A 26,103-nucleotide genomic window follows, 5' to 3' on the forward strand; every position below is an offset into this window, starting at 1 on the left:
AGTCTACCTCTCATCAATCCTACTGTACTGTAGTCTACCTCTGCCCTTTTCTACTGTACTGTAGCCTACCTCTCATCTATTCTACTGTACTGTAGTCTACCTCTCATCTATTCTACTGTAGTGTAGACTACCTCTCATCTATCCTACTGTACTGTAGTCTACCTCTCATCTATCCTACTGTAGTGTAGTCTAACTCTCATCTATCCTACTGTAGTGTAGTCTACCTCTGCTCTGTTCTACTGTAGTGTAGTCTACCTCTCATCTATCCTACTGTAGTGTAGTCTACCTCTCATCTATTCTACTGTACCGTAGTCTACCTCTCATCTATTCTACTGTAGTGTAGTCTACCTCTCATCTATTCTACTGTAGTGTAGTCTACCTCTCATTTATTCTACTGTACTGTAGTCTACCTCTCATCTATTCTACTGTAGTGTAGTCTACCTCTCATCTATTCTACTGTAGTGTAGTCTACCTCTCATATATCCTACTGTACTGTAGTCTACCTCTCATCTATCCTACTGTAGTGTAGTCTACCTCTCATCTATTCTACTGTAGTGTAGTCTACCTCTCATCTATTCTACTGTACTGTAGTCTACCTTTCATCTATTCTACTGTAGTGTAGTCTACCTCTGCCCTTTTCTACTGTACTGTAGTCTACCTCTCATCTATTCTACTGTACTGTAGTCTACCTCTCATCTATTCTACTGTACTGTAGTCTACCTCTCATCTATTCTACTGTAGTGTAGTCAACATCTCATCTATTCTACTGTAGTGTAGTCTACATCTCATCTATTCTACTGTAGTGTAGTCTACCTCTCATCTATTCTACTGTACTGTAGTCTACCGATCATCTATTCTACTGTACTGTAGTCTACCTCTCATCTATTCTACTGTAGTGTAGTCTACATCTCATCTATTCTACTGTAGTGTAGTCTACCTCTCATCTATCCTACTTTACTGTAGTCTACCTCTCATCTATTCTACTGTAGTGTAGTCTACATCTCATCTATTCTACTGTAGTGTAGTCTACCTCTCATCTATTCTACTGTACTGTAGTCTACCGATCATCTATTCTACTGTACTGTAGTCTACCTCTCATCTATTCTACTGTAGTGCAGTCTACCTCTCATCAATCCTACTGTACTGTAGTCTACGTCTGCCCTTATCTACTGTACTGTAGCCTACCTCTCATCTATCCTACTGTACTGTAGTCTACCTCTCATCTATTCTACTGTAGTGTAGTCTACCTCTCATATATCCTCCTGTACTGTAGCCTACCTCTCATCTATCCTACTGTACTGTAGTCTACCTCTCATCTATTCTACTGTAGTGTAGTCTACCTCTCATCTATTCTACTGTACTGTAGTCTACCTTTCATCTATTCTACTGTAGTGTAGTCTACCTCTGCCCTTTTCTACTGTACTGTAGTCTACCGATCATCTATTCTACTGTACTGTAGTCTACCTCTCATCTATTCTACTGTACTGTAGCCTACCTCTCATCTATTCTACTGTACTGTAGTCTACCTCTCATATAACCTACTGTACTGTAGTCTACCTCTCATCTATTCTACTGTACTGTAGTCTATCTCTCATCTATCGTACTGTAGTGTAGTCTACCTCTCATCTATCCTACTGTACTGTAGTCTACCTCTCATCTATTCTACTGTAGTGTAGTCTACATCTCATCTATTCTACTGTACTGTAGTCTACCTCTCATCTATCCTACTGTAGTGTAGTCTACCTCTCATCTATTCTACTGTAGTGTAGTCTACCTCTGCCCTTTTCTACTGTACTGTAGTCTACCTCTCATCTATCCTACTGTAGTGTAGTCTACCTCTCATCTATTCGACTGTACTGTAGTCTACCTCTCATCTTTCCTACTGTACTGTAGTCTACCTCTCATCTATCCTACTGTAGTGTAGTCTACCTCTCATCTATCCTACTGAACTGTAGTCTACCTCTCATCTATTCTACTGTACTGTAGTCTACCTCTCATCTATTCTACTGTAGTGTAGTCTACATCTCATCTATTCTACTGTACTGTAGTCTACCGATCATCTATTCTACTGTACTGTAGTCTACCTCTCATCTATCCTACTGTAGTGTAGTCTACATCTCATCTATTCTACTTTAGTGTAGTCTACCTCTCATCTATCCTACTGTACTGTAGTCTACCTCTGCCCTTTTCTACTGTACTGTAGCCTACCTCTCATCTATCCTACTGTACTGTAGTCTACCTCTCATCTAATCTACTGTAGTGTAGACTACCTATTGCACTTTTCTACTGTACTATAGCCTACCTCTCATCTATCCTACTGTACTGGAGTCTACCTCTCATCTATTCTACTGTAGTGTAGACTACCTCTCATCTAGCCTACTGTAATGTAGTCTACCTCTCATCTATACTACTGTAGTGTAGTCTACCTCTCATCTATCCTACTGTAGTGTAGTCTACCTCTCATCTATCCTACAGTAGTGTAGTCTACCTCTGCTCTGTCCTACTGTAGTGTAGTCTACCTCTCATCTATCCTACTGTACTGTAGTCTACCTCTCATCTATTCTACTGTAGTGTAGTCTACATCTCATCTATTCTACTGTAGTGTAGTCTACCTCTCATCTATTCTACTGTACTGTAGTCTACCGCTCATCTATTCTACTGTACTGTAGTCTACCTCTCATCTATTCTACTGTAGTGCAGTCTACCTCTCATCTATCCTACTGTACTGTAGTCTACGTCTGCCCTTATCTACTGTACTGTAGCCTACCTCTCATCTATCCTACTGTACTGTAGTCTACCTCTCATCTATTCTACTGTAGTGTAGTCTACCTCTCATCAATCCTACTGTACTGTAGTCTACCTCTGCCCTTTTCTACTGTACTGTAGCCTACCTCTCATCTATTCTACTGTACTGTAGTCTACCTCTCATCTATTCTACTGTAGTGTAGACTACCTCTCATCTATCCTACTGTAGTGTAGTCTACCTCTCATCTATCCTACTGTAGTGTAGTCTAACTCTCATCTATGCTACTGTAGTGTAGTCTACCTTTGCTCTGTTCTACTGTAGTGTAGTCTACCTCTCATCTATCCTACTGTAGTGTAGTCTACCTCTCATCTATTCTACTGTACCGTAGTCTACCTCTCATCTATTCTACTGTAGTGTAGTCTACCTCTCATCTATTCTACTGTACTGTAGTCTACCTCTCATTTATTCTACTGTACTGTAGTCTACCTCTCATCTATTCTACTATAGTGTAGTCTACCTCTCATCTATTCTACTGTAGTGTAGTCTACCTCTCATCTATGCTACTGTAGTGTAGCCTACCTCTCGACTATCCTACTGTAGTGTAGTCTACCTCTCATCTATTCTACTGTGGTGTAGTCTACCTCTCATCTATTCTACTGTACTGTAGTCTACCTCTCATCTATTCTACTGTAGTGTAGACTACCTCTCATCTATCCTACTGTAGTGTAGTCTACCTCTCATATATTCTACTGTACTGTAGTCTACCTCTCATCTATCCTACTGTAGTGTAGTCTACCTCTCATATATCCTACTGTACTGTAGCCTACCTCTCATCTATCCTACTGTACTGTAGTCTACCTCTCATCTATTCTACTGTAGTGTAGTCTAAATCTCATCTATTCTACTGTAGTGTAGTCTACCTCTCATCTATTCTACTGTAGTGTAGTCTACCTCTCATATATCCTACTGTACTGTAGCCTACCTTTCATCTATCCTACTGTACTGTAGTCTACCTCTCATCTATTCTACTGTAGTGTAGTCTACATCTCATCTATTCTACTGTAGTGTAGTCTACCTCTCATCTATTCTACTGTACTGTAGTCTACCGATCATCTATTCTACTGTACTGTAGTCTACCTCTCATCTATTCTACTGTAGTGCAGTCTACCTCTCATCAATCCTACTGTACTGTAGTCTACGTCTGCCCTTATCTACTGTACTGTAGCCTACCTCTCATCTATCCTACTGTACTGTAGTCTACCTCTCATCTATTCTACTGTAGTGTAGTCTACCTCTCATCAATCCTACTGTACTGTAGTCTACCTCTGCCCTTTTCTACTGTACTGTAGCCTACCTCTCATCTATTCTACTGTACTGTAGTCTACCTCTCATCTATTCTACTGTAGTGTAGACTACCTCTCATCTATCCTACTGTACTGTAGTCTACCTCTCATCTATCCTACTGTACTGTAGTCTAACTCTCATCTATCCTACTGTAGTGTAGTCTACCTCTGCTCTGTTCTACTGTAGTGTAGTCTACCTCTCATCTATCCTACTGTAGTGTAGTCTACCTCTCATCTATTCTACTGTACCGTAGTCTACCTCTCATCTATTCTACTGTAGTGTAGTCTACCTCTCATCTATTCTACTGTACTGTAGTCTACCTCTCATTTATTCTACTGTACTGTAGTCTACCTCTCATCTATTCTACTGTAGTGTAGTCTACCTCTCATCTATTCTACTGTAGTGTAGTCTACCTCTCATCTATGCTACTGCAGTGTAGCCTACCTCTCGTCTATCCTACTGTAGTGTAGTCTACCTCTCATCTATTCTACTGTAGTGTAGTCTACCTCTCATCTATTCTACTGTACTGTAGTCTACCTCTCATCTATTCTACTGTAGTGTAGACTACCTCTCATCTATCCTACTGTAGTGTAGTCTACCTCTCATATATTCTACTGTACTGTAGTCTACCTCTCATCTATCCTACTGCAGTGTAGTCTACCTCTCATATATCCTACTGTACTGTAGCCTACCTCTCATCTATCCTACTGTACTGTAGTCTACCTCTCATCTATTCTACTGTAGTGTAGTCTAACTCTCATCTATTCTACTGTACTGTAGTCTACCTCTCATCTATTCTACTGTAGTGTAGTCTACCTCTCATATATCCTACTGTACTGTAGCCTACCTTTCATCTATCCTACTGTACTGTAGTCTACCTCTCATCTATTCTACTGTAGTGTAGTCTACCTCTCATCTATTCTACTGTAGTGTAGTCTACCTTTCATCTATTCTACTGTAGTGTAGTCTACCTCTGCCCTTTTCTACTGTACTGTAGTCTACCGATCATCTATTCTACTGTACTGTAGTCTACCTCTCATCTATTCTACTGTAGTGTAGTCCACCTCTCATCTATTCTACTGTAGTGTAGTCTACATCTCATCTATTCTACTGTAGTGTAGTCTACATCTCATCTATTCTACTGTAGTGTAGTCTACCTCTCATCTATTCTACTGTACTGTAGTCTACCGCTCATCTATTCTACTGTAGTGTAGTCTACCTCTCATCTATTCTACTGTAGTGTAGTCTACATCTCATCTATTCTACTGTAGTGTAGTCTACCTCTCATCTATCCTACTTTAGTGTAGTCTACCTCTCATCTATTCTACTGTAGTGTAGTCTACATCTCATCTATTCTACTGTAGTGTAGTCTACCTCTCATCTATTCTACTGTACTGTAGTCTACCGCTCATCTATTCTACTGTAGTGCAGTCTACCTCTCATCTATCCTACTGTACTGTAGTCTACGTCTGCCCTTATCTACTGTACTGTAGCCTACCTCTCATCTATCCTACTGTACTGTAGTCTACCTCTCATCTATTCTACTGTAGTGTAGTCTACCTCTCATCAATCCTACTGTACTGTAGTCTACCTCTGCCCTTTTCTACTGTACTGTAGCCTACCTCTCATCTATTCTACTGTACTGTAGTCTACCTCTCATCTATTCTACTGTAGTGTAGACTACCTCTCATCTATCCTACTGTACTGTAGTCTACCTCTCATCTATCCTACTGTAGTGTAGTCTAACTCTCATCTATCCTACTGTAGTGTAGTCTACCTCTGCTCTGTTCTACTGTAGTGTAGTCTACCTCTCATCTATCCTACTGTAGTGTAGTCTACCTCTCATCTATTCTACTGTACCGTAGTCTACCTCTCATCTATTCTACTGTAGTGTAGTCTACCTCTCATCTATTCTACTGTACTGTAGTCTACCTCTCATCTATTCTACTGTAGTGTAGTCTACCTCTCATCTATTCTACTATAGTGTAGTCTACCTCTCATCTATTCTACTGTAGTGTAGTCTACCTCTCATATATCCTACTGTACTGTAGTCTACCTTTCATCTATCCTACTGTACTGTAGTCTACCTCTCATCTATTCTACTGTAGTGTAGTCTACCTCTCATCTATTCTACTGTAGTGTAGTCTACCTCTCATCTATCCTACTGTACTGTAGTCTACCTCTGCCCTTTTCTACTGTACTGTAGCCTACCTCTCATCTATTCTACTGTACTGTAGTCTACCTCTCATCTATTCTACTGTAGTGTAGTCTACCTCTCATCTATCCTACTGTAGTGTAGTCTACCTCTCATCTATCCTACTGTAGTGTAGTCTAACTCTCATCTATCCTACTGTAGTGTAGTCTACCTCTGCTCTGTTCTACTGTAGTGTAGTCTACCTCTCATCTATCCTACTGTAGTGTAGTCTACCTCTCATCTATTCTACTGTACTGTAGTCTACCTGTCATCTATTCTACTGTAGTGTAGTCTACCTCTCATCTATTCTACTGTACTGTAGTCTACCTCTCATTTATTCTACTGTACTGTAGTCTACCTCTCATCTATTCTACTATAGTGTAGTCTACCTCTCATCTATTCTACTGTAGTGTAGTCTACCTCTCATCTATGCTACTGCAGTGTAGCCTACCTCTCGACTATCCTACTGTAGTGTAGTCTACCTCTCATCTATTCTACTGTAGTGTAGTCTACCTCTCATCTATTCTACTGTACTGTAGTCTACCTCTCATCTATTCTACTGTAGTGTAGACTACCTCTCATCTATCCTACTGTAGTGTAGTCTACCTCTCATATATTCTACTGTAGTGTAGTCTACCTCTCATCTATCCTACTGCAGTGTAGTCTACCTCTCATATATCCTACTGTACTGTAGTCTACCTCTCATCTATCCTACTGTACTGTAGTCTACCTCTCATCTATTCTACTGTAGTGTAGTCTAACTCTCATCTATTCTACTGTACTGTAGTCTACCTCTCATCTATTCTACTGTAGTGTAGTCTACCTCTCATCTATCCTACTGTAGTGTAGTCTACCTCTCATCTATCCTACTGTACTGTAGTCTACCTCTCATCTATTCTACTGTAGTGTAGTCTACCTCTCATCTATTCTACTGTAGTGTAGTCTACCTCTCATCTATTCTACTGTAGTGTAGTCTACCTCTGCCCTTTTCTACTGTACTGTAGTCTACCGATCATCTATTCTACTGTACTGTAGTCTACCTCTCATCTATTCTACTGTACTGTAGTCTACCTCTCATCTATTCTACTGTAGTGTAGTCAACATCTCATCTATTCTACTGTAGTGTAGTCTACATCTCATCTATTCTACTGTAGTGTAGTCTACCTCTCATCTATTCTACTGTACTGTAGTCTACCGATCATCTATTCTACTGTACTGTAGTCTACCTCTCATCTATTCTACTGTAGTGTAGTCTACATCTCATCTATTCTACTGTAGTGTAGTCTACCTCTCATCTATTCTACTTTACTGTAGTCTACCTCTCATCTATTCTACTGTAGTGTAGTCTACATCTCATCTATTCTACTGTAGTGTAGTCTACCTCTCATCTATTCTACTGTACTGTAGTCTACCGATCATCTATTCTACTGTAGTGCAGTCTACCTCTCATCAATCCTACTGTACTGTAGTCTACGTCTGCCCTTATCTACTGTACTGTAGCCTACCTCTCATCTATCCTACTGTACTGTAGTCTACCTCTCATCTATTCTACTGTAGTGTAGTCTACCTCTCATCTATCCTACTGTACTGTAGTCTACCTCTGCCCTTTTCTACTGTACTGTAGCCTACCTCTCATCTATTCTACTGTACTGTAGTCTACCTCTCATCTATTCTACTGTAGTGTAGACTACCTCTCATCTATCCTACTGTACTGTAGTCTACCTCTCATCTATCCTACTGTAGTGTAGTCTAACTCTCATCTATCCTACTGTAGTGTAGTCTACCTCTGCTCTGTTCTACTGTAGTGTAGTCTACCTCTCATCTATCCTACTGTAGTGTAGTCTACCTCTCATCTATTCTACTGTAGCGTAGTCTACCTCTCATCTATTCTACTGTAGTGTAGTCTACCTCTCATCTATTCTACTGTACTGTAGTCTACCTCTCATTTATTCTACTGTACTGTAGTCTACCTCTCATCTATTCTACTATAGTGTAGTCTACCTCTCATCTATTCTACTGTAGTGTAGTCTACCTCTCATATATCCTACTGTACTGTAGTCTACCTTTCATCTATCCTACTGTACTGTAGTCTACCTCTCATCTATTCTACTGTAGTGTAGTCTACCTCTCATCTATTCTACTGTACTGTAGTCTACCTTTCATCTATTCTACTGTAGTGTAGTCTACCTCTGCCTCTATTCTACTGTACTGTAGTCTACCTCTCATCTATTCTACTGTACTGTAGTCTACCTCTCATCTATTCTACTGTACTGTAGTCTACCTCTCATCTATTCTACTGTAGTGTAGTCAACATCTCATCTATTCTACTGTAGTGTAGTCTACATCTCATCTATTCTACTGTAGTGTAGTCTACCTCTCATCTATTCTACTGTACTGTAGTCTACCGCTCATCTATTCTACTGTACTGTAGTCTACCTCTCATCTATTCTACTGTAGTGTAGTCTACCTCTCATCTATTCTACTGTAGTGTAGTCTACCTCTCATCTATCCTACTTTACTGTAGTCTACCTCTCATCTATTCTACTGTAGTGTAGTCTACATCTCATCTATTCTACTGTAGTGTAGTCTACCTCTCATCTATTCTACTGTACTGTAGTCTACCGCTCATCTATTCTACTGTACTGTAGTCTACCTCTCATCTATTCTACTGTAGTGCAGTCTACCTCTCATCTATCCTACTGTACTGTAGTCTACCTCTGCCCTTATCTACTGTACTGTAGCCTACCTCTCATCTATCCTACTGTACTGTAGTCTACCTCTCATCTATTCTACTGTAGTGTAGTCTACCTCTCATATATCCTACTGTACTGTAGTCTACCTCTCATCTATCCTACTGTAGTGTAGTCTACCTCTCATCTATTCTACTGTAGTGTAGTCTACCTCTCATCTATTCTACTGTAGTGTAGTCTACCTCTCATCTATTCTACTGTAGTGTAGTCTACCTCTGCCCTATTCTACTGTACTGTAGTCTACCGATCATCTATTCTACTGTAGTGTAGACTACCTCTCATCTATTCTACTGTACTGTAGTCTACCTCTCATCTATTCTACTGTACTGTAGTCTACCTCTCATATAACCTACTGTACTGTAGTCTACCTCTCATCTATTCTACTGTAGTGTAGTCTATCTCTCATCTATCGTACTGTACTGTAGTCTACCTCTCATCTATTCTACTGTACTGTAGTCTACCTCTCATCTATTCTACTGTAGTGTAGTCTACATCTCATCTATTCTACTGTACTGTAGTCTACCTCTCATCTATCCTACTGTAGTGTAGTCTACCTCTCATCTATTCTACTGTAGTGTAGTCTACCTCTGCCCTATTCTACTGTAGTGTAGTCTACCTCTCATCTATTCTACTGTAGTGTAGTCTACCTCTCATCTATTCTACTGTACTGTAGTCTACCTCTCATCTATCCTACTGTACTGTAGTCTACCTCTCATCTATCCTACTGTACTGTAGTCTACCTCTCATCTATCCTACTGAACTGTAGTCTACCTCTCATCTATTCTACTGTACTGTAGTCTACCTCTCATCTATTCTACTGTAGTGTAGTCTACATCTCATCTATTCTACTGTACTGTAGTCTACCGATCATCTATTCTACTGTACTGTAGTCTACCTCTCATCTATCCTACTGTAGTGTAGTCTACATCTCATCTATTCTACTTTAGTGTAGTCTACCTCTCATCTATCCTACTGTACTGTCGTCTACCTCTGCCCTTTTCTACTGTACTGTAGCCTACCTCTCATCTATCCTACTGTACTGTAGTCTACCTCTCATCTAATCTACTGTAGTGTAGACTACCTATTGCGCTTTTCTACTGTACTATATCCTACCTCTCATCTATCCTACTGTACTGGAGTCTACCTCTCATCTATTCTACTGTAGTGTAGACTACCTCTCATCTAGCCTACTGTAATGTAGTCTACCTCTCATCTATACTACTGTAGTGTAGTCTACCTCTCATCTATCCTACTGTAGTGTAGTCTACCTCTCATCTATCCTACAGTAGTGTAGTCTACCTCTGCTCTGTCCTACTGTAGTGTAGACTACCTCTCATCTATCCTACTGTAGTGTAGTCTACCTCTCATCTATTCTACTGTAGTGTAGTCTACCTCTCATCTATTCTACTGTAGTGTAGTCTACCTCTCATCCATCCTACTGTAGTGTAGTCTACCTCTCATCTATCCTACTGTAGTGTAGTCTACCTCTCATCTATTCTACTGTAGTGTAGACTACCTCTCATCTAACCTACTGTACTGTAGTCTACCTCTGCCCTTTTTTACTGTACTGTAGCCTACCTCTCATCTATCCTACTGTACTGTAGTCTACCTCTCATCTATTCTACTGTAGTGTAGACTACCTCTCATCTATTCTACTGTAGTGTAGTCTACCTCTGCCCTTGTCTACTGTACTGTAGTCTACCTCTCATCTATTCTACTGTACTGTAGTCTACCTCTCATCTATTCTACTGTAGTGTAGTCTACCTCTCATCTATTCTACTGTAGTGTAGTCTACCTCTCATCTATTCTACTGTAGTGTAGTCTACCTCTCATCTATTCTACTGTACTGTAGTCTACCTCTCATCTATTCTACTGTAGTGTAGTCTACCTCTCATCTATTCTACTGTAGTGTAGTCTACCTCTCATCTATTCTACTGTAGTGTAGTCTACCTCTCATCTATTCTACTGTACTGTAGTCTACCTCTCATCTATCCTACTGTAGTGTAGTCTACCTCTCATCTATCCTACTGTAGTGTAGTCTACCTCTCATCTATCCTACTGAACTGTAGTCTACCTCTCATCTATTCTACTGTACTGTAGTCTACCTCTCATCTATTCTACTGTAGTGTAGTCTACATCTCATCTATTCTACTGTACTGTAGTCTACCGATCATCTATTCTACTGTACTGTAGTCTACCTCTCATCTATCCTACTGTAGTGTAGTCTACATCTCATCTATTCTACTTTTGTGTAGTCTACCTCTCATCTATCCTACTGTACTGTCGTCTACCTCTGCACTTTTCTACTGTACTGTAGCCTACCTCTCATCTATCCTACTGTACTGTAGTCTACCTCTCATCTAATCTACTGTAGTGTAGACTACCTATTGCACTTTTCTACTGTACTATAGCCTACCTCTCATCTATCCTACTGTACTGGAGTCTACCTCTCATCTATTCTACTGTAGTGTAGACTACCTCTCATCTAGCCTACTGTAATGTAGTCTACCTCTCATCTATACTACTGTAGTGTAGTCTACCTCTCATCTATCCTACAGTAGTGTAGTCTACCTCTCATCTATCCTACAATAGTGTAGTCTACTTCTGCTCTGTCCTACTGTAGTGTAGTCTACCTCTCATCTATCCTACTTTACTGTAGTCTACCTCTCATCTATTCTACTGTAGTGTAGTCTACATCTCATCTATTCTACTGTAGTGTAGTCTACCTCTCATCTATTATACTGTACTGTAGTCTACCGATCATCTATTCTACTGTACTGTAGTCTACCTCTCATCTATTCTACTGTAGTGCAGTCTACCTCTCATCAATCCTACTGTACTGTAGTCTACGTCTGCCCTTATCTACTGTACTGTAGCCTACCTCTCATCTATCCTACTGTACTGTAGTCTACCTCTCATCTATTCTACTGTAGTGTAGTCTACCTCTCATCAATCCTACTGTACTGTAGTCTACCTCTGCCCTTTTCTACTGTACTGTAGCCTACCTCTCATCTATTCTACTGTACTGTAGTCTACCTCTCATCTATTCTACTGTAGTGTAGACTACCTCTCATCTATCCTACTGTACTGTAGTCTACCTCTCATCTATCCTACTGTAGTGTAGTCTAACTCTCATCTATGCTACTGTAGTGTAGTCTACCTTTGCTCTGTTCTACTGTAGTGTAGTCTACCTCTCATCTATCCTACTGTAGTGTAGTCTACCTCTCATCTATTCTACTGTACCGTAGTCTACCTCTCATCTATTCTACTGTAGTGTAGTCTACCTCTCATCTATTCTACTGTACTGTAGTCTACCTCTCATTTATTCTACTGTACTGTAGTCTACCTCTCATCTATTCTACTGTAGTGTAGTCTACCTCTCATCTATTCTACTGTAGTGTAGTCTACCTCTCATCTATGCTACTGTAGTGTAGCCTACCTCTCGACTATCCTACTGTAGTGTAGTCTACCTCTCATCTATTCTACTGTGGTGTAGTCTACCTCTCATCTATTCTACTGTACTGTAGTCTACCTCTCATCTATTCTACTGTAGTGTAGACTACCTCTCATCTATCCTACTGTAGTGTAGTCTACCTCTCATATATTCTACTGTACTGTAGTCTACCTCTCATCTATCCTACTGTAGTGTAGTCTACCTCTCATATATCCTACTGTACTGTAGCCTACCTCTCATCTATCCTACTGTACTGTAGTCTACCTCTCATCTATTCTACTGTAGTGTAGTCTAACTCTCATCTATTCTACTGTACTGTAGTCTACCTCTCATCTATTCTACTGTAGTGTAGTCTACCTCTCATATATCCTACTGTACTGTAGCCTACCTTTCATCTATCCTACTGTACTGTAGTCTACCTCTCATCTATTCTACTGTAGTGTAGTCTACATCTCATCTATTCTACTGTAGTGTAGTCTACCTCTCATCTATTCTACTGGACTGTAGTCTACCGCTCATCTAATCTACTGTACTGTAGGCTACCTCTCATCTATTCTACTGTAGTGCAGTCTACCTCTCATCTATCCTACTGTACTGTAGTCTACGTCTGCCCTTATCTACTGTAGTGTAGTCTACCTCTCATCTATCCTACTGTACTGTAGTCTACCTCTCATCTATTCTACTGTAGTGTAGTCTACCTCTCATCTATCCTACTGTAGTGTAGTCTACCTCTGCCCTTTTCTACTGTACTGTAGTCTACCTCTCATCTATTCTACTGTAGTGTAGTCTACCTCTCATCTATTCTACTGTAGTGTAGTCTACCTCTCATCTATCCTACTGTACTGTAGTCTACCTCTCATCTATCCTACTGTACTGTAGTCTACCTCTCATCTATTCTACTGTAGTGTAGTCTACCTCTGCTCTGTTCTACTGTAGTGTAGACTACCTCTCATCTATCCTACTGTAGTGTAGTCTACCTCTCATCTATTCTACTGTACTGTAGTCTACCTCTCATCTATTCTACTGTAGTGTAGTCTACCTCTCATCTATTCTACTGTAGTGTAGTCTACCTCTCATCTATTCTACTGTACTGTAGTCTACCTCTCATCTATTCTACTATAGTGTAGTCTACCTCTCATCTATTCTACTGTAGTGTAGTCTACCTCTCATCTATGCTACTGTAGTGTAGTCTACCTCTCGACTATCCTACTGTAGTGTAGTCTACCTCTCATCTATTCTACTGTAGTGTAGTCTACCTCTCATCTATTCTACTGTAGTGTAGTCTACCTCTCATCTATTCTACTGTAGTGTAGACTACCTCTCATCTATCCTACTGTAGTGTAGTCTACCTCTCATCTATTCTACTGTACTGTAGTCTACCTCTCATCTATCCTACTGTAGTGTAGTCTACCTCTCATCTATCCTACTGTAGTGTAGCCTACCTCTCATCTATCCTACTGTACTGTAGTCTACCTCTCATCTATTCTACTGTAGTGTAGTCTACCTCTCATCTATTCTACTGTAGTGTAGTCTACCTCTCATCTATTCTACTGTAGTGTAGTCTACCTCTCATCTATCCTACTGTACTGTAGCCTACCTCTCATCTATCCTACTGTACTGTAGTCTACCTCTCATCTATCCTACTGTAGTGTAGTCTACCTCTCATCTATCCTACTGTACTGTAGTCTACCTCTCATCTATTCTACTGTAGTGTAGTCTACCTCTCCCTATTCTACTGTAGTGTAGTCTACCGCTCATCTATTCTACTGTACTGTAGTCTACCTCTCATCTATTCTACTGTACTGTAGTCTACCTCTCATCTATTCTACTGTAGTGTAGTCTACCTCTCATCTATTCTACTGTAGTGTAGTCTACCTCTCATCTATCCTACTGTACTGTAGTCTACCTCTGCCATCTTTTCTACTGTACTGTAGTCTACCTCTCATCTATCCTACTGTACTGTAGTCTACCTCTCATCTATTCTACTGTAGTGTAGACTACCTCTCATCCTATTCTACTGTAGTGTAGTCTACCTCTCATCTATCCTACTGTACTGTAGTCTACCTCTCATCTATTCTACTGTAGTGTAGACTACCTCTCATCTATCCTACTGTACTGTAGTCTACCTCTCATCTATACTACTGTAGTGTAGTCTACCTCTCATCTATCCTACTGTAGTGTAGTCTACCTCTCATCTATCCTACAGTAGTGTAGTCTACCTCTGCTCTATCCTACTGTAGTGTAGTCTACCTCTCATCTATCCTACTGTAGTGTAGTCTACCTCTCATCTATTCTACTGTAGTGTAGTCTACCTCTCATCTATTCTACTGTAGTGTAGTCTACCTCTCATCTATCCTACTGTAGTGTAGTCTACCTCTCATCTATCCTACTGTAGTGTAGTCTACCTCTCATCTATTCTACTGTAGTGTAGACTACCTCTCATCTATCCTACTGTACTGTAGTCTACCTCTGCCCTTTTTTACTGTACTGTAGCCTACCTCTCATCTATCCTACTGTACTGTAGTCTACCTCTCATCTATTCTACTGTAGTGTAGACTACCTCTCATCTATTCTACTGTAGTGTAGTCTACCTCTGCCCTTGTCTACTGTACTGTAGTCTACCTCTCATCTATTCTACTGTACTGTAGTCTACCTCTCATCTATTCTACTGTAGTGTAGTCTACCTCTCATCTATTCTACTGTAGTGTAGTCTACCTCTCATCTATTCTACTGTAGTGTAGTCTACCTCTCATCTATTCTACTGTAGTGTAGTCTACCTCTCATCTATTCTACTGTAGTGTAGTCTACCTCTCATCTATTCTACTGTAGTGTAGTCTACCTCTCATCTATTCTACTGTAGTGTAGTCTACCTCTCATCTATTCTACTGTACTGTAGTCTACCTCTCATCTATCCTACTGTAGTGTAGTCTACCTCTCATCTATCCTACTGTAGTGTAGTCTACCTCTCATCTATCCTACTGAACTGTAGTCTACCTCTCATCTATTCTACTGTAGTGTAGTCTACCTCTCATCTATTCTACTGTAGTGTAGTCTACCTCTCATCTATTCTACTGTACTGTAGTCTACCGCTCATCTATTCTACTGTACTGTAGTCTACCTCTCATCTATCCTACTGTAGTGTAGTCTACATCTCATCTATTCTACTTTTGTGTAGTCTACCTCTCATCTATCCTACTGTACTGTCGTCTACCTCTGCCCTTTTCTACTGTACTGTAGCCTACCTCTCATCTATCCTACTGTACTGTAGTCTACCTCTCATCTAATCTACTGTAGTGTAGACTACCTATTGCGCTTTTCTACTGTACTGTAGTCTACCTCTCATCTATCCTACTGTACTGGAGTCTACCTCTCATCTATTCTACTGTAGTGTAGACTACCTCTCATCTAGCCTACTGTACTGTAGTCTACCTCTCATCTATACTACTGTAGTGTAGTCTACCTCTCATCTATCCTACAGTAGTGTAGTCTACCTCTCATCTATCCTACAGTAGTGTAGTCTACCTCTGCTCAGTCCTACCGTAGTGTAGTCTACCTCTCATCTATCCTACTTTACTGTAGTCTACCTCTCATCTATTCTACTGTAGTGTAGTCTACCTCTCATCTATTCTACTGTAGTGTAGTCTACCTCTCATCTATTCTACTGTAGTGTAGTCTACCGCTCATCTATTCTACTGTACTGTAGTCTACCTCTCATCTATTCTACTGTAGTGCAGTCTACCTCTCATCAATCCTACTGTACTGTAGTCTACGTCTGCCCTTATCTACTGTACTGTAGCCTACCTCTCATCTATCCTACTGTACTGTAGTCTACCTCTCATCTATTCTACTGTAGTGTAGTCTACCTCTCATCTATCCTACTGTACTGTAGTCTACCTCTGCCCTTTTCTACTGTACTGTAGCCTACCTCTCATCTATCCTACTGTACTGTAGTCTACCTCTCATCTATTCTACTGTAGTGTAGACTACCTCTCATCTATCCTACTGTACTGTAGTCTACCTCTCATCTATCCTACTGTAGTGTAGTCTAACTCTCATCTATGCTACTGTAGTGTAGTCTACCTTTGCTCTGTTCTACTGTAGTGTAGTCTACCTCTCATCTATCCTACTGTAGTGTAGTCTACCTCTCATCTATTCTACTGTACTGTAGTCTACCTCTCATCTATTCTACTGTAGTGTAGTCTACCTCTCATCTATTCTACTGTAGTGTAGTCTACCTCTCATCTATTCTACTGTACTGTAGTCTACCTCTCATCTATTCTACTGTAGTGTAGTCTACCTCTCATCTATTCTACTGTAGTGTAGTCTACCTCTCATCTATGCTACTGTAGTGTAGCCTACCTCTCGTCTATCCTACTGTAGTGTAGTCTACCTCTCATCTATTCTACTGTGGTGTAGTCTACCTCTCATCTATTCTACTGTACTGTAGTCTACCTCTCATCTATTCTACTGTAGTGTAGACTACCTCTCATCTATCCTACTGTAGTGTAGTCTACCTCTCATATATTCTACTGTAGTGTAGTCTACCTCTCATCTATCCTACTGTAGTGTAGTCTACCTCTCATATATCCTACTGTAGTGTAGCCTACCTCTCATCTATCCTACTGTAGTGTAGTCTACCTCTCATCTATTCTACTGTAGTGTAGTCTACCTCTCATCTATTCTACTGTACTGTAGTCTACCTCTCATCTATTCTACTGTAGTGTAGTCTACCTCTCATATATCCTACTGTAGTGTAGCCTACCTCTCATCTATCCTACTGTAGTGTAGTCTACCTCTCATCTATTCTACTGTAGTGTAGTCTACCTCTCATCTATTCTACTGTAGTGTAGTCTACCTCTCATCTATTCTACTGTAGTGTAGTCTACCGCTCATCTATTCTACTGTAGTGTAGTCTACCTCTCATCTATTCTACTGTAGTGTAGTCTACCTCTCATCTATTCTACTGTACTGTAGTCTACCTCTCATCTATTCTACTGTAGTGTAGTCTACCTCTCATCTATCCTACTGTACTGTAGTCTACCTCTCATCTATTCTACTGTAGTGTAGTCTACCTCTCATCTATTCTACTGTAGTGTAGTCTACCTCTGCCCTATTCTACTGTAGTGTAGTCTACCTCTCATCTATCCTACTGTACTGTAGTCTACCTCTCATCTATTCTACTGTAGTGTAGACTACCTCTCATCTATCCTACTGTAGTGTAGTCTACCTCTCATCTATCCTACTGTACTGTAGTCTACCTCTCATCTATTCTACTGTAGTGTAGACTACCTCTCATCTATTCTACTGTAGTGTAGTCTACCTCTCATCTATCCTACTGTAGTGTAGTCTACCTCTCATCTATTCTACTGTACTGTAGTCTACCTCTCATCTATTCTACTGTAGTGTAGTCTACCTCTCATCTATTCTACTGTAGTGTAGTCTACCTCTCATCTATTCTACTGTAGTGTAGTCTACCTCTCATCTATTCTACTGTAGTGTAGTCTACCTCTCATCTATTCTACTGTAGTGTAGTCTACCTCTCATCTATTCTACTGTAGTGTAGACTACCTCTCATCTATTCTACTGTAGTGTAGTCTACCTCTGACCTATTCTACTGTACTGTAGTCTACCTCTCATCTATCCTACTGTAGTGTAGTCTACCTCTCATCTATTCTACTGTAGTGTAGTCTACCTCTCATCTATTCTACTGTAGTGTAGTCTACCTCTCATCTATTCTACTGTAGTGTAGTCTACCTCTCATCTATTCTACTGTACTGTAGTCTACCTCTCATCTATTCTACTGTAGTGTAGTCTACCTCTCATCTATTCTACTGTACTGTAGTCTACCTCTCATCTATCCTACTGTAGTGTAGTCTACCTCTCATCTATTCTACTGTAGTGTAGTCTACCTCTCATCTATCCTACTGTACTGTAGTCTACCTCTCATCTATTCTACTGTAGTGTAGTCTACCTCTCATCTATCCTACTGTAGTGTAGTCTACCTCTCATCTATTCTACTGTAGTGTAGTCTACCGCTCATCTATCCTACTGTAGTGTAGTCTACCTCTCATCTATCCTACTGTACTGTAGTCTACCTCTGCCCTATTCTACTGTACTGTAGTCTACCTCTCATCTATCCTACTGTAGTGTAGTCTACCTCTCATCTATTCTACTGTAGTGTAGACTACCTCTCATCTATCCTACTGTACTGTAGTCTACCTCTGCCTCTTTTCTACTGTACTGTAGTCTACCTCTCATCTATTCTACTGTAGTGTAGTCTACCTCTCATCTATTCTACTGTAGTGTAGTCTACCTCTCATCTATCCTACTGTAGTGTAGTCTACCTCTCATCTATCCTACTGTAGTGTAGTCTACCTCTCATCTATCCTACTGTAGTGTAGTCTACCTCTGCTCTATTCTACTGTAGTGTAGTCTACCTCTCATCTATCCTACTGTAGTGTAGTCTACCTCTCATCTATTCTACTGTAGTGTAGTCTACCTCTCATCTATTCTACTGTAGTGTAGTCTACCTCTCATCTATTCTACTGTAGTGTAGTCTACATCTCATCTATTCTACTGTAGTGTAGTCTACCTCTCATCTATGCTACTGTAGTGTAGTCTACCTCTCATCTATTCTACTGTAGTGTAGTCTACCTCTCATCTATCCTACTGTAGTGTAGCCTACCTCTCATCTATCCTACTGTACTGTAGTCTACCTCTCATCTATTCTACTGTAGTGTAGACTACCTCTCATCTATCCTACTGTAGTGTAGTCTACCTCTCATCTATTCTACTGTAGTGTAGTCTACCTCTCATCTATTCTACTGTACTGTAGTCTACCTCTGCCCTATTCTACTGTACTGTAGCCTACCTCTCATCTATCCTACTGTACTGTAGTCTACCTCTCATCTAATCTACTGTAGTGTAGTCTACCTCTCATCTATTCTACTGTAGTGTAGTCTACCTCTCATCTATTCTACTGTAGTGTAGTCTACCTCTCATCTATCCTACTGTACTGTAGTCTACCTCTCATCTATTCTACTGTAGTGTAGTCTACCTCTCATCTATCCTACTGTAGTGTAGTCTACTCTGCCCTTATCTACTGTACTGTAGTCTACCTCTCATCTATCCTACTGTACTGTAGTCTACCTCTCATCTATTCTACTGTAGTGTAGTCTACCTCTCATCTATTCTACTGTAGTGTAGTCTACCTCTCATCTATTCTACTGTACTGTAGTCTACCTCTCATCTATTCTACTGTAGTGTAGTCTACCTCTCATCTATTCTACTGTAGTGTAGTCTACCTCTCATCTATCCTACTGTAGTGTAGTCTACCTCTCATCTATTCTACTGTAGTGTAGTCTACCTCTCATCTATTCTACTGTAGTGTAGTCTACCTCTCATCTATGCTACTGTAGTGTAGTCTACCTCTCATCTATTCTACTGTAGTGTAGTCTACCTCTCATCTATCCTACTGTAGTGTAGCCTACCTCTCATCTATCCTACTGTACTGTAGTCTACCTCTCATCTATTCTACTGTAGTGTAGACTACCTCTCATCTATCCTACTGTAGTGTAGACTACCTCTCATCTATCCTACTGTACTGTAGTCTACCTCTCATCTATTCTACTGTAGTGTAGCCTACCTCTCATCTATCCTACTGTAGTGTAGTCTACCTCTCATCTATCCTACTGTAGTGTAGTCTACCTCTCATCTATTCTACTGTAGTGTAGTCTACCTCTCATCTATTCTACTGTAGTGTAGTCTACCTCTCATCTATTCTACTGTAGTGTAGTCTACCTCTCATCTATTCTACTGTACTGTAGTCTACCTCTCATCTATCCTACTGTACTGTAGTTTACCTCTCATCTATCCTACTGTAGTGTAGTCTACCTCTCATCTATCCTACTGAACTGTAGTCTACCTCTCATCTATTCTACTGTACTGTAGTCTACCTCTCATCTATTCTACTGTAGTGTAGTCTACATCTCATCTATTCTACTGTACTGTAGTCTACCGATCATCTATTCTACTGTACTGTAGTCTACCTCTCATCTATTCTACTGTAGTGTAGTCTACATCTCATCTATTCTACTGTAGTGTAGTCTACCTCTCATCTATCCTACTGTACTGTAGTCTACCTCTGCCCTTTTCTACTGTACTGTAGCCTACCTCTCATCTATCCTACTGTACTGTAGTCTACCTCTCATCTAATCTACTGTAGTGTAGTCTACCTCTCATCTATGCTACTGTAGTGTAGTCTACCTCTCATCTATTCTACTGTAGTGTAGTCTACCTCTCATCTATCCTACTGTACTGTAGTCTACCTCTCATCTATTCTACTGTAGTGTAGTCTACCTCTCATCTATGCTACTGTAGTGTAGTCTACCTCTCATCTATTCTACTGTAGTGTAGTCTACCTCTCATCTATCCTACTGTACTGCAGTCTACCTCTCATCTATTATACTGTAGTGTAGCCTACCTCTCATCTATCCTACTGTACTGTAGTCTACCTCTCATCTATTCTACTGTAGTGTAGACTACCTCTCATCTATCCTACTGTACTGTAGTCTACCTCTGCCCTTTTTTACTGTACTGTAGTCTACCTCTCATCTATTCTACTGTAGTGTAGTCTACCTCTCATCTATTCTACTGTAGTGTAGTCTACCTCTCATCTATTCTACTGTAGTGTAGTCTACCTCTCATCTATCCTACTGTAGTGTAGTCTACCTCTCATCTATTCTACTGTAGTGTAGTCTACCTCTCATCTATCCTACTGTACTGTAGTCTACCTCTCATCTATTCTACTGTAGTGTAGTCTACCTCTCATCTATCCTACTGTACTGTAGTCTACCTCTCATCTATTCTACTGTAGTGTAGACTACCGCTCATCTATTCTACTGTACTGTAGTCTACCTCTGCCCTTTTCTACTGTACTGTAGTCTACCTCTCATCTATTCTACTGTAGTGTAGTCTACCTCTCATCTATTCTACTGTAGTGTAGTCTACCTCTCTCTATTCTACTGTACTGTAGTCTACCTCTCATCTATCCTACTGTACTGTAGTCTACCTCTCATCTATCCTACTGTAGTGTAGTCTACCTCTCATCTATTCTACTGTACTGTAGTCTACCTCTCATCTATCCTACTGTAGTGTAGTCTACCTCTCATCTATTCTACTGTAGTGTAGTCTACCTCTCATCTATCCTACTGTACTGTAGTCTACCTCTCATCTAATCTACTGTAGTGTAGTCTACCTCTCATCTATTCTACTGTAGTGTAGTCTACCTCTCATCTATCCTACTGTAGTGTAGTCTACCTCTCATCTATTCTACTGTAGTGTAGTCTACCTCTCATCTATTCTACTGTACTGTAGTCTACCTCTCATCTATCCTACTGTAGTGTAGTCTACCTCTCCTCTATCTACTGTAGTGTAGCCTACCTCTCATCTATCCTACTGTAGTGTAGTCTACCTCTCATCTATTCTACTGTAGTGTAGTCTACCTCTCATCTATCCTACTTTACTGTAGTCTACCTCTCATCTATTCTACTGTAGTGTAGTCTACCTCTCATCTATTCTACTGTAGTGTAGTCTACCTCTCATCCATTCTACTGTAGTGCAGTCTACCTCTCATCAATTCTACTGTAGTGTAGTCTACCTCTCATCTATTCTACTGTAGTGTAGTCTACCTCTGCTCTGTTCTACTGTAGTGTAGCCTACCTCTCATCTATCCTACTGTACTGTAGTCTACCTCTCATCTATTCTACTGTACTGTAGTCTACCTCTCATCTATTCTACTGTTGTGTAGTCTACCTCTCATCTATTCTACTGTAGTGTAGTCTACCTCTCATCTATTCTACTGTAGTGTAGTCTACCGCTCATCTATTCTACTGTAGTATAGTCTTCCTCTGCTCTGTTCTACTGTAGTGTAGCCTACCTCTCATCTATTCTACTGTAGTATAGTCTACCTCTGCTCGGTTCTACTGTAGTGTAGCCTACCTCTCATCTATTCTACTGTAGTATAGTCTACCTCTGCTCTGTTCTACTGTAGTGTAGCCTACCTCTGCCCTTTTCTTGGTTTGTTCTGTAGAAATAGACACTCTGTCTATCAATAGAATATCATGTTTCCAATAGTTGGTTTCAAATGAATTATGTTGTCTCTTTAAGAGTCTTAATTCACATCATGTTTCTGTTTTAATTTCTAGGTGTCAGCAGATTCCGACCAGTCTGTGTCCTTCAGGCTGGAACAACTGACCAAGCTGCTCTACTCCATAGAAGAGAAGGTAATGTTTTAACACGATTCTAAACCCTAGGACCTGTCCCAAATGGCACCCTATTCCCTATATAGTGCACTACTATAGGGTTCATAGGGCTCTGGCCAAAAGTAACACACTATATATATATATAGGGTGTCATTTGGGAAGAAAATCATATTCTAAAATGAAAAACGTTATTTAATTTTTTGCACAAAGCTCATTCATTTTCTATATCTATCGATCTCTAACTAACCCTGGTGTAGGTGACCTCTGAGATGCTTGCTCAACATCTTTCCTGTTACATTTTGACTTACCCAGACCAGGGTAAAAACAGAGTCATGAGGAAGTAGTGTTCCTTTTCATATACTGTAGTTCCCTTTTTTTTCAGGCCAAAACAGCCGTGTTTGAGTGGGCTGGGTACGACGGAGGCCACAGAAGGTCTCTAATACCACCTATTACATTTGAAGTAAGTGAGCTTTAAAAAATTTAAAAAAAAATATATATATATATATATATATATATATATATATATATATACTATATATATATATATATATATATATATATACACTGCTCAAAAAATAAAGGGAACACTTAAACAACACATACTAGATCTGAATGAAAGAAATAATCTTATTAAATACTTTTTTCTTTACATACTTCAATGTGCTGACAACAAAATCACACAAAAATAATCAAAGGAAATCCAATTTATCAACCCATGGAGGTCTGGATTTGGAGTCACACTCAAAATTATAGTGGAAAACCACACTACAGGCTGATCCAACTTTGATGTAATGTCCTTAAAACAAGTCAAACTGAGGCTCAGTAGTGTGTGTGGCCTCCACGTGCCTGTATGACCTCCCTACAACACCGGGGCATACTCCTGGACAGTCTGTGGTGCAACGTGGCGTTGGTGGATGGAGCGAGACATGATGTCCCAGATGTGCTCAATTGGATTCAGGTCTGGGGAACGGGCGGGCCAGTCCATAGCATCAATGCCTTCCTCTTGCAGGAACTGCTGACACACTCCAGCCACATGAGGTCTAGTATTGTCTTGCATTAGGAGGAACCCAGGGCCAACCGCACCAGCATATGGTCTCACAAGGGGTCTGAGGATCTCATCTCGGTACCTAATGGCAGTCAGGCTACCTCTGGCGAGCACATGCAGGGCTGTGCGGCCCCCCAAAGAAATGCCACCCCACACCATGACTGACCCACCGCCAAACCGGTCATGCTGGAGGATGTTGCAGGCAGCAGAACATTCTCCACGGAGTCTCCAGACTCTGTCACGTCTGTCACGGGCTCAGTGTGAACCTGCTTTCATCTGTGAAGAGCGCAGGGCGCCAGTGGCGAATTTGCCAATCTTGGTGTTCTCTGGCAAATGCCAAACGTCCTGCACGGTGTTGGGCTGTAAGCACAACCCCCACCTGTGGACGTCGGGCCCTCATACTACCCTCATGGAGTCTGTTTCTGACCGTTTGAGCAGACACATGCACATAAGTGGCCTGCTGGAGGTCATTTTGCAGGGCTCTGGCAGTGCTCCTCCTGCTCCTCCTTGCACAAAGGCGGAGGTAGCGGTCCTGCTGCTGGGTTGTTGCCCTCCTACGGCCTCCTCCACGTCTCCTGATGTACTGGCCTGTCTCCTGGTATCGCCTCCATGCTCTGGACACTACGCTGACAGACACAGCAAACCTTCTTGCCACAGCTCGCATTGATGTGCCATCCTGGATGAGCTGCACTACCTGAGCCACTTGTGTGGGTTGTAGACTCCGTTTCATGCTACCACTAGAGTGAAAGCACCGCCAGCATTCAAAAGTGACCAAAACATCAGCCAGGAAGCATAGGAACTGAGAAGTGGTCTGTGGTCTCTACCTGCAGAACCACTCCTTTATTGGGGGTGTCTTGCTTATTGCCTATAATTTCCTCCTGTCGTCTATTCCATTTGCACAACAGCATGTGAAATTTATTGTCAATCAGTGTTGCTTCCTAAGTGGACAGTTTGATTTCACCGAAGTGTGATTGACTTGGAGTTACATTGTGTTGTTTAAGTGTTCCCTTTATTTTTTTTGACCAGTATATATATATATACAATAGTCAAAAGGCATTTTCAGAACTTTATGACATATCAAAAGCAAGATTTAGAAAGAAACTTGACTGAAACAAAGGGATTTCTCTCAGTTATCATTGGGGTAAACTCAATGAGTGTATTTGAATGGACAAAGGCATCGACCATGTTACACCATTAATATCTATGTGAAGCTAAGGAAATCATATCATTGACACTCTACATAACATGCGTAGCTAGCTCCAGGCTAGTTCCAGGCTAGCTCCAGGCTAGTTCCAGGCTAGCTCCAGGCTAGTTCCAGGCTAGCTCCAGGCTAGCTCCAGGCTAGCTCCAGGCTAACTCTTCCCCCTCTCATTGAGTATCAAGTTGATGGCCAACCATTGTAATGCAGGCTGACAATAGCAACTAAATCATACTTAGAACTTCTTGTTTAAAAATTAAAATTAATCAATACAGTAATATGATAACTGTATGTAAAATATTTACATTTAACATAAGCATTAACATTTAGTATTTTCAGCAGATTCTCTTATCCAGAGCGACTTACAGTTAGTGCACTCATCTGAAGATAGCTAGACGACACAACCATATCACAGGATACGAACAACCCCATTTTAATACACATAAAATATATGAATAAAACATGTCGGAACAGTCATATTTTACACATGAAGCTACCAATAGGAATTATTTCAGATTTTTTTTTAAATACACAAAAATGTGCAAACATTTGTGGATATAACGTTTTGGAACGAATCTCTTCAAATTATCTTTGCACGGTTTAATTGTACAAGGACAGGTTCCTTTTGTGAACATGTGAGGTCGTGGTCTTCTTTGCAGGTCAAATCAGAGTTGCTTGGTCTCACAACCAAGATGTTCCTCAAGGTGGATGTGGAAACTGGGAAGATCTACTTCAAGAAATCTAAAGACGGACCAGAAGACAAATACTTTGTTCACAATAAAAGTCAGTACTCTATTCATGATAAAATCCCAGAGAATTTAATTTAAATTTTACTTTCTTTATTGTATCTAAGTCTTCGTCCCAAATGGCACCTAATTCCCTATATAGCGTTCTACTTAGTGGTGTCATTTGGGAGACAATCAAAGACACCAGTTGATATAGGTCTAATCTATGTCATGTCAAGTCTTACAGCTCGTGAAATCCCAGAAGGTTGCCAAGCTGGTGATCATGGTGGAAACAGAGAAGGAGAAGACTCTGAGGAAAGAGTTTGTCTTCGACGACACAAAGGTAAAGACCTCCAAAGTTATTTGGTGTCGAGCTATGTTTTCA

At 40.6% G+C, this 26,103-nt stretch overlaps 1 protein-coding gene across 2 annotated transcripts in view; it reads left to right on the forward strand.

Moving 5' to 3' along the window:
- LOC106560606 (phosphatidylinositol 3,4,5-trisphosphate 5-phosphatase 1) overlaps positions 1-26,103 on the forward strand; it is an 85,328-nt gene that overhangs the window by 38,763 nt on the left and 20,462 nt on the right. For both annotated transcript variants that reach the window (XM_045687982.1, XM_045687981.1), the window contains exons 7-10: positions 22,694-22,771; positions 23,133-23,210; positions 25,653-25,776; positions 25,958-26,061. In XM_045687982.1, the coding sequence (XP_045543938.1) occupies positions 22,694-22,771; positions 23,133-23,210; positions 25,653-25,776; positions 25,958-26,061 (384 nt within the window). The remainder of the gene's footprint in view (positions 1-22,693; positions 22,772-23,132; positions 23,211-25,652; positions 25,777-25,957; positions 26,062-26,103) is intronic.

The sequence above is a fragment of the Salmo salar genome, chromosome ssa10, assembly GCF_905237065.1.
Source record: "Salmo salar chromosome ssa10, Ssal_v3.1, whole genome shotgun sequence".
Taxonomy (NCBI): domain Eukaryota; kingdom Metazoa; phylum Chordata; class Actinopteri; order Salmoniformes; family Salmonidae; genus Salmo; species Salmo salar.